General features: G+C 40.2%; 1 protein-coding gene across 1 annotated transcript; it reads right to left on the reverse strand.

Annotated features, from left to right (window-relative positions):
- Positions 1-8,607: 8,607 nt before the first annotated feature.
- pyyb (peptide YYb) lies at positions 8,608-10,144 on the reverse strand. Its single transcript, XM_037690787.1, has 4 exons — positions 10,092-10,144; positions 9,816-10,003; positions 9,137-9,217; positions 8,608-8,772 (listed from the first exon to the last, which is right to left on the reverse strand). The coding sequence occupies exons 2-4, from the start codon at positions 10,001-10,003 to the stop codon at positions 8,748-8,750; spliced, it is 294 nt and encodes a 97-aa protein (XP_037546715.1). The 5' UTR covers positions 10,092-10,144; the 3' UTR covers positions 8,608-8,747.
- Positions 10,145-10,454: the final 310 nt, after the last annotated feature.

The following is a 10,454-nucleotide window of genomic DNA, read 5'->3' on the forward strand; positions in this document are numbered from 1 at the left end:
TATATCTGTGTAACCGTATTGTATACTTTCTGTATATCTGTGTAACCGTATCATATACTTTCAGTATATCTGTGTAACCGTATTGTATACTTTCTGTATATCTGTGTAACCGTATCGTATACTTTCTGTATATCTGTGTAATCTACATCCAATGATAATTTTCAATAAGTTCCATTAAACTCTGTCCAGAGGTTTATAAATAATTTGTAACAGATGATCAAGCTTGACTCAAAAAGCAAAAAGTAATGCCAAAGTTTTGATCAAAGATATTATGCATAATGTATGTAGCTCTCAAAATACATGTTAGGGATTACTCTCAGCTACCACCACGCAAGACTGTGGTTTAATATACCTGTATTTTTGTGTATTGTATGGCAAGTTGGTTGTGGTGGCCATCTTTGATTGAGTTGGCTGCAAAGATTAATCAGTTGTGAATGTACCTCCAATGATTACTTTCTGAGGGTTTGATTAAAATCCATTCAGTAGTTCATAAAGTATTTTGCTAACAGACACACAAAGCAAAATAAACATCATCTGGATTTTATTTAAACATCATTTTCCTCTGTTCCTAAGGAGGCAGATATAAAATATCAGGGATGTGAATCTCTTCAGAGTCACTCAAAACTGTGCTGACCTTTTTAAGTGTGGCATCAGGTCAGGTGTAAACCTATTTCCACGGCCCCTGATCAGATGCAGGTCTTTTTATTTTTCAATGACACCACAGATCCTGGGGGGAGAAGCAGCTGAGACGTCAACAGATAATTCTGTCAGTGAAATTGAACCCAGATGGATCCTTTTACTGAAACCTTCCTCTAAATTAGCTACAGTACACCAGAATTTCTGCTGAATACAGTAATAAATCACTCAGCACCTGAAAGCAGTTAAAGTGAGTACGTCACGTCAGGAACCAAGGGAGGTTATTTACTAAGTGAGTGTTGCATTCAATGACTTCCTGAGTATATTTAAATCAGGCTGGTACAAACACCAATGTGACCAGTTTCAAAGGATTTGAATTAATCTGAATTTATTCAAGGTTGAGACTTATCTGTCACTTTGACATTAAAGTTTTTTCTAATAATCCAATAAAATGTCACGGTGGAAATACATTCAAATCTACAAGATTACGACTGAAGGACATCTTTTATCAAAGTCTACAAAGTCCCAGTTGAAACTGTGCTCTTAAGTGTTAAAAGAAGAACCCTGACAGAAATGTTTCCTTCCACACCCTTAGCGTCCGCCCCCTCAGCTGTCAAAAGACCCTGAAATTCATGCAAACTCTCCTACTTCCAAAGGAATAACTGATAAGAAGGCAGAGGTTTCTTTAATCCCAGTGAAAAGCTCTTTGAAATGAAACTTCTCTGACTGTGATTTAACATCAACATTTAATGCTGGGACCTTCGTGTGGTTAAAAGTGATGAGAGCTGGGGCGCTTTTCAGGAAACTAATTAACAAGAGCTCTGCTGGACTGAAAAAATTACATTGTTCTTTCTCTAATATATGTGAATAAATGTTTGCAAGCGTTTATAAACATAATTCTTAGGGATGCACAATATTATCTGCATGTTATCGGTATCAACCAATATTAGCGATAAAGTTAAATATCGGACATCGGCCATTCCATCAAAATAACTCACCAATAGGCGCTGTTTATATAATATATATATATATATATATATATACATACATATATATATATATATATATATATATATATACATACATATATAAGGGGTTGAACGATTAGATATTTTTAAAAGTCGACATTAACATGACAATAGTCGAGTCGACCTTGACTAGTTGATGATGTCATAGGAACTCAAGACGCTAAAAAAGAAAAAATGTAATTTATTATTTACAAAAAATAAAACAACAAAACATAAGTAGCTTATATTTATGCTCCTACCATTTATCATACTGCAAATAAGTCACAGGAAAACCAACACTATTATTAATCTACATAAATTAGTTTCATTTTATTTAATCCACTAAATATAATAAACCACTGCGGCAGTGGTGGTGATGCGCGGTGGATTCTCCAGTGGTGCACACCCGTTTTCATTTAATTTAAAACTATCCACCAGCGGTGGTGCATGGTGCACACTGGCCGTGTGTACAGCAACTAATGCACACACAGTGGTGTGCGCGGTGGTGGATTTGAAGGAGGAGCGCACCCGTTTTTATTTTAATTTTATTTAGTGGCTTACATAAAATGAAAATAAAAACAGAGGGCGGGCGGTGGTGGATTCCACCGTTAATTAAATAAAATGAAACTAAAAACAACATCATCTTTAGTGAAATACTTCCACACTGTTGATGAATTTCTACATGTTTGGGAAGTCTTTGTCTGCTCCTCGCCCTCCGTCTGCTTGGAAGAATCAGTTTTGTAGCCAGCGGCCCAGCTGATCACATGGCACATGACACATGACACACCCACTGCATGCAACCCCTAATACACACACACACACACACACACATACGTATATATATATAGCAACTTTTCAAGAAATAAAAAAATCTGGAAATCACAATGTATGACTTTTTAATAATGTATTTGTGTGTTACTGTTGTAAATAAGTATTTGAACACCTGCCAATCAGCAACAGTTCTGTCCCTCAAAGACCTGTTAGTCCGCCTCTAAAAAGTCCACCTCCACTCCACTGATTATTCTAAACTAGAAGCACCTGTTTGAGGTCGTTAGCTGCATAAAGACACCTGTCCACCCCACACAATCAGTAAGACTCCAACTACTAACATGGCTAAGACCAAAGAGCTGTTTAAAGACACCAGAGACAAAACTGTAGACCTCCACAAGGCTGGAAAGAGCTACGGGACAATTGCCAAGCAGCTTGGTGAAAAAAGATCAACTGTTGGAGCAATTATTAGAAAATGGTAGAAGCAAAACATGACTGTCCATCTCCCTCGGACTGGGGCTCCATGCAAGATCTCACCTCGTGGCGTATCAATGATCCTAAGAAAGATGAGGAATCAGTCCAGAACTACACGGGAGGAGCTGCTCAATGACCTGAAGAGAGCTGGCACCACTGTTTCCATGGTTACTGTGGGTAATACACTAAGACGTCATAGTTTAAAATCATGCAAAGCACAGAAGGTTCCTCTGCTTAAATCAGAACATGTCCAGGCCCGTCTTAAGTTTGACCATGACCATTTGGATGATCCAGAGGAGTCATGGGAGAAAGTTCTGTGGTCAGATGAGACCAAAATAAAACTTTTTGGTCTTAATTCCACTCACCATGTTTGGAGGACGAAGAATGATGAGTACCATCCCAAATACACCATCCCTACTGTGAAGCACGGGGGTGGAAGCATCATGCTTTGGGGGTGTTTTTCTGCACATGGGACAGGACGACTGCACTGTATTAAGGAGAGGATGACCGGGGTCATGTAGTGAGAGATTTTGGGGAACAACCTCCTTCCCTCAGTTAGAGCATTGAAGATGGATCGAGGCTGGGTCTTCCAACATGACAATGATCTGAAGCACACATCCAGGAGAACCAAGGAGTGGCTCCGTAAGAAGCATATCAAGGTTCTGGAGTGGCCTAACCAGTCTCCAGACCTAAACCCTATAGAAAATCTTTGGAGTGAGTTCAAACTCCGTGTTTCTCTGCGACAGCCCAGAAACCTGCTGATCTAGAGAAGATCTGTGGAGGAATGGGTCAAAATCTCTGCTGCAGTGAACCTGGTGAAACTACAGGAAACATTGGACCTCTGTAACTGCAAACAAAGCCTACTGTACCAAATATCAACATTGATATTCACAGGGGTCCAAATACTTATTTGCAGCAGTAACACACTAATAAATTATTTTAAAAAATCTTGCATTGTGATTTCCGGAAGAAAAAAAAAGATATATTTTTTAGATTATGTCTCTCACAGTGGACTTTCACCTAAGATGAAAAGTTCAGACCCCTCCATGATTTCTAATTGGGAGAACTTGGACAGTTGCAGGGTGTTCGAATACTTATTTTCCTCACTGTATATATATATTTGACATCATGTGCGCAGTTGAGTTTAGATTTGTGAAAATGTTGTCATTGAGAGAGTAAATGTCATGAATAAATTTGACATTAAACATAATCCAAGTTGAAGTTTTACATTATTTTCAGCCCCCTTATTTTTGGCATCTATATTTGTTAGCAGGCCAAATTGACAACGACCATGCAGAATAGTGTAGTATTTTAATTTGACAGCAGCAAAAGCTATAAAGCTATGTAGTATCTGTAAGTAGGTCTAGGAAAAAAAATATTGGTATCGGTTATCGGGCAAATAAGTTTTAACATATCGGCATATCAGATATCTGCCAAATATCCAATATCATGCATCCCTATTCTGGCAAAGATTAAAATGTTCTGGATAAATATTACCCTAAAACAAAATAAATACTTGATTAGGTTTGGGGGAGGGACATCTGTCTTAGACTTCAATTTTAAATGTAAACATTTCTAAAAATGAGAAATACAAACATTTGATTAAAAAACATAATAATGTCATGTGCTGGTGTTTTGATCTAGAAACCCAACAGAACCACGTTTAAACTGGTTGAAATTAGATTGATTTGACGACTTTTGACCCACTAGTGGTGAAAACATTCTTAAGACTTAAGGCGCATTAGTGGATCATATTTGGAAACTTGTGCAGCAGATTAATCCGACAGATAAAGGTGAAAAAGCAAAAACATTATGTGTAGTCATAAACAGCTTGTCTGCTTAGCCTCAAGACTTAATTATGCATAGTTTAGGTTTTTATCCTGAAATATGTCCATTTTTAAAAGTGCACAGGACAAACAACTTTAAGGCTAAAACATGTCAATTGGTTGTTGTCATCAGGAGTCACAAACAAACAGTCCACTTCTAATAATAAATATTAAAACGATGTGACTAAAAGATCTTCGCAGCATTTGTGCTGCTGCTCCAACTTCTAACAGACTGTAAAAATCCAAGTGAACACAAAATGACCACATTTAGACGCATGAACTCTAATATCCAGAGAACCAAAACCAAAAGAAATGTTAGCGCCAGAGGCTCATGATGGTCACCATGGTAACCATACCCTTGTTTCTGTCACTTCCTGACTGCTAAGTTAATGAGAGGTAGACAGAAACGCAGACTAAAAGTAAGCCTTAAACAAGCAGTCACTGTGTGAATAGTTTCTTCTTTTTGTTGGCTGCTCCATTCTTCAGGGGTCATCACACTGAGTGAGGTTGGCTGGGGGTGATGCTCATTAAAGTAAGGGTGTAGGCAGGTGTGGGTGCTTCACCTTTCCCACACATGTGATGCAACAGTAGGGGATTTGAACAAACTTAGAGCCAAATCTCATTCGTGTAGAAACTATAAGTCCAATCTTCAAAATTCTAGAAACGTAAGCGTCAAAAGACTGATGGTCCAATGTGTGCATTTTTTATATTTCTTCTTCTTTTGGCTTTTCCCTCTTCAGGGGTCACCTCAGCAAGACATCCTCCTCCATCTCACTCTGTCCTCACTCCAACTATCTCCATGTCCTCTCTAACTGCATCCATATATCTCCTCTATGTATTTTTCCTGGCAGCTGCATTTTTAACATCCTTCTACCAGTATACCCACTGTCTCTTCTGGACATGTCCAGACCAGTGGTGTAGTCTATGTAATACGTGGACATACGGAGTATACCCATTATAAAAGCTTGAGAATTTCAGTATATCCACTTAAAAGTGCCGAATGACACATGACATATCATTAGACACGTTATTGATACAGTAAATGGAAGTTGAACGCTTTTGTAACAATCTGTATGCAGCGCTTGTTTATTCGCTTATCCAGTGAATAATTGTACAATACTTCTGTACTTACTACTTAATACTTGAGCATGTTTTGCTTTGATACTGTTTTATAAATTCTATAACATGTTTTAAATACAAAACCAACTGTTGTGCAGTTTGTTGTACATTTACTGAAATATAAGCATCAGAGAAATTTTGGAAATGTCCAAAATGCTTAAAAATCAAAATGAATTGACAATTACATTGTACTAACCGGTGTACTTTGGTGTCTAAGCACAGTGTACCCACTACAAAAATGTAGACTACACCACTGGTGCAAACCATCTCAGTCTGGCCTCTCTAACTTTATCTCCCAGTTGTTCAACCTGTGCTGTACCTCTGATGATCTCATTCCTAATCATATCCATCCTTGTCACTCCTAAGAAGAACCTCAACATCTTCATTTCTACTTCCAGTTCTTTCTCCTGTCTTTTTGTCCATGTCTCTGTCTCCAGACTGTACAACATAGCTGGTCTTACCACTGTCTTGTAAACTTTTCCTTTGACCATTGCTGACACCCTTTTGTCACAAATCACTCCTGAAACTTTTCTCCATCCACTCCATCCTGCCTGGACTCTCTTCTTCACCTCTTTACCACACTCCACATTTTCCTGGACAGTGGACCCCAAGTACTTGAAGTCCTGCACCTTTGTGACCTCTGCTCCTTGTAGCCTCACTGATCCACCGGCCTCCCTTTACCAAAATCCCATTAAGTTCCCTTGAGTCCCCCCTTGCATTATGTATTCATTTATTTATTATGTTTTTAGCTAGTGTCATCTGCATTGTGCAACGTGCTGTTTCCAAAAGTCAAAACACTTTATTCCTGCAGGCAAACTTGGTGTATATATAATTTGCATGTTTTCTTTTAAATATGTACCTACAAGAAATAGGACAAATACTTAGCACAGTAAGAGGAGTGCTTTAATGTTTAAATATTGACACCTTTAATAGAAATAGGCAACACCCTTGCTAAATGAGAAAACACACACACACAAAACAAACAGGCACTTGGTAATGATAATTCATCCATCCATCCATCCATTATCTTTACCCGCTTATTCCATTTTGGGTCACGGGGGTCGCTGGTGCCCATGTCCAGCAATCACTGTGCGAGGGGCGGGGTACACCCTGGACGGGTCGCAAGTCCATCACAGGGACACATAGAAACAAACGAGACAAACAACCATTCACTCTCTCACTCACACCTAGGGACAATTTAGAGTCACCAATCAGCCTAACATGCATGTTTTTGATCTGTGGGAGGAAACCGGAGTACCAGGAGAAAACCCACGCATGCACGGAGAGAACATGCAAACTCCACCCAGAAAGGTCCCTGGACCGGGGTTTGAACCAGGGACCTGCTCGCTGAGAGGCAGCAGCTCTACCAGTTGTGCCACCGTGCTGCCCAATGATAGTTCTACTGAGGGAAAAAAATTCAACAACGTGAACAAAAAAAAAAAACTTTATTATTCAATCATACTACTGTCACCGTTCAAAGAGTTTGATATGTTATCATCTAACAATAAAGGTGCTATAATAAGAAACAAGAGAGATTATTAAAATAAAACGTATAGACAAAACATATTTGATAGTTATACTTTTATGTCAGTAGCTTTTGTGTATTTTTTTATGCGCTTGTATTGAAATGTATATTTTAGACTAATGTACTTTACTGGTTGTATTGATTTGATATTTTTACTTGACAGGTTTCTCTTGCAAATGAGGCAATTGTGTTTAACAAAAATTAACCTATATAAAGGAAATTAAGAGACAGGACATACATATATATATATATATATATATATATATATATATATATATATATATAATTACTCTTCACGTTCAACACACCAGTAGCTCGTGCCCTCAAGCGCGCGCTCAAGCCACCCACCACCTCAGGATGCCTGTGCGCATGCGCAATGGCATCGAACAGGTGCGTGACGTCTATCCAGTCTTTGTCAAAAAGAAAATAAAACGCAGGCGACGTTAATTTCAATGTTTAATCCCCCGCTGTGTTTCCCAGCCACCCCTGTAAGGCACTTCTCAGTCAACAAGATAAAAACGGCACATTCTGGTTTAGGAGAAATAAGAGGCACGAGCCTGTTGTGTCGCGTGCTGGACGTCCGTAACCTCGAGGTATGACCGTGAGGTTTGACAGTCAGTGACGCTTTAATGGAGACACGGAGCAACAAATGAGTTAAGAACCGCAATGAGTGTTTCATGTAAAGGTGGAATACACGTTTGCTTACATTTAAAGCTCAATAAAAAGCTGCATGCAAACCGAACACGACGTTTAGCCTTTGGTAAGCACAACAAAGCGCTCACCTGCCCGCTCAGGTCACCTTTTATCCGGATGCTTCTCGCTTCACAAGATGCAGCAAAACACCTTCCAGCGGCTGAAGGGCGGCAGCTTCACACAAACTGCTGCCTTCGCCTAAAACGGCTCCCGTAGGGTTACAAGCAGCGCCATTGTTCAACTGCAACTGGTCCTGTGTCCTCAAGGGGTGTCCAGCACGGCTCTGTGGAGCGTCTTTTAGTCTCCAAGCCCTGCGTGGAGTTAATGTCGTCAAATATGAAGCAGCACAGAAGAAGAAGCGAGCCGAACTTGCGCATGTGCGCTCGGTGGTGTAATGGCGACATCTAGTGGCAGCTTTGGTGAATAACAGTTACCCAAAAAAAATCCATCAAATCTTTATTTCCACTCAGATCTTTATTTCAAAGACTCTTTTCTTGATACAAATTATGTACAATTTCATTGAAAGAACAAATACATATAGTCACAAACTGAGGCGCACAGACGTAAGGAAAAGACAGATTTGCATGCACATTAAATAATTAAGTGTTTAGACTGTGTCCAGTGTCCAGTGCAGGTTGTCTTGAGAAGGTTTTGATTGGTGGTGATGAAGAGGGGGGGGGAGGTTAATATAGGGCTCATTTACCAGGGATCAACACTGTCAGAGCTGCAAGAGAGAAAGAAAAAATCAATATTTATGTAGTTTTAATTCAGACCAATATGAGATACATAAAACTTTTGTCAGATTAGCTACTTTGGTGTCAATATTACAGTATTTTAACGCTATATTGCACTGACAGCCCTTAAATGTATTTGTTTATTGTAAAGACAAAGTAGATTTTGAAATCCCACGCATCCTTTTTTCATTACGCTGGACTCATAGGGCTTTAATAATAAATGTAGCCCAGTAAGCCTGCAGCAGCATCAGGCTGTCTTGGATGACACGCTCAAACTGTATTCAGGTTGACACTTGTCCTTTTTGTGAAATGATCACTGGATTTAGGGAGAATCCCACAATGTCGTTTTCTCACCGTGGCTCTGTGTCTTGACTAGAATCGGCCCCGAACAAGAGCCAGGCCACCGCCTGCTCAGGGGACGACCTCTTCCCGTACCTGCAAGAAGAAAAGCAAACACCTGTATGTAATGGCAGCAATCTAACATTACATTAACATTAGAGGAAAGGTTTTCTGTGCTTTTCAAAGTGCTCTCTCAGCTGTGACCCCATCAACCCTGCTATGAATTTCAGCCATGAGGAATCATTTTTTTCTCCCAGGAATCATCAAGCAGTGACAAAAGGTAAACTGCAAACACCCCGTCGAGCCTTTGTGCTTCTTTCTGCAATCTCTGCAACCCAATCACAATCACACGTACAGTTACAGTCTGCTCTGACTTTGATTCTGTGCTGAGGACTAAACCTTTGCAGAGGTGCATCCAGCGTGGGTTTAATTACACAGAGAAGAGGTTTGTCTGAGAGTAAAGTTATTATTCAGCCTTTTCAGCTAAAGACAAGCTAAAAGAGGAGGCACAGCAGTGATCTCACTCTGATAAGAAGAAAGCATGACCTCAAAGTGCTCAATGACTCACTGAAAAAAAGATGGAGTGGTTTAAAGTCACTCCTCTGGGAGTGGAGAATTAAACTTTACAGACAGTCCATAAATAATAATATTAATAATAATAATCTCAACCAGAAGGGTTTAAAACGAGCCTGACCTCTGTCTGGTGATGAGGTTGACATAATGCCTGACAGCAGCGTGGTACTTGGCCCACTCCTCCGGTGAGGCGTTGGTTCCGGGGCTCTCCGGTTTGGGGGGGTAGGCGTCCGCGAAGCCGCTCCAACACACCAGGAGGCAGAGGACGAGAGCCGCCAACATCAGCCACGATCTCAGCATTCTGGCCATCTGAGGAGAGAAAACAAGACATGGCAACACGTTGCGCAAAAGATGAGTTTTAGCTGCGCGCGCTGTGCGTCAGAGTCCGAGGACTTACAGTTTCTGACTGCTGTGCTGCTGTTGTCCCCTCGGTGCTCCTGTCCTGCTTCTGTCTCCTCAGTCCACAGACTTTGATATATATAGTGAGGGATGGACACCTGATGCGCTCCGAGGAACACGTGAACCACTCCTCTCTCTGTGCGCAAGAGCGCTGCGTAAAACCTGGCCAATTACACAAACTTTCACTCATCCCTTCTGCTCTGTGTCAAGTTGAACAAAAGAACACGTAAGGAATATGAAAGAATATGAAGACGGGGGATATGAAGAAATATGAAGAAGGAATGCGTTTGTTTTTCTGGTGTGTGATGGTTTTACTTCATGCGCAAACAGTGGTTTTAAAGCCTGCTGGAGTATCCAGACT

The sequence above is a fragment of the Nematolebias whitei genome, chromosome 17, assembly GCF_014905685.2.
Source record: "Nematolebias whitei isolate Nwh7 chromosome 17, NemWhi1, whole genome shotgun sequence".
NCBI classification, from domain to species: Eukaryota; Metazoa; Chordata; class Actinopteri; order Cyprinodontiformes; family Rivulidae; genus Nematolebias; species Nematolebias whitei.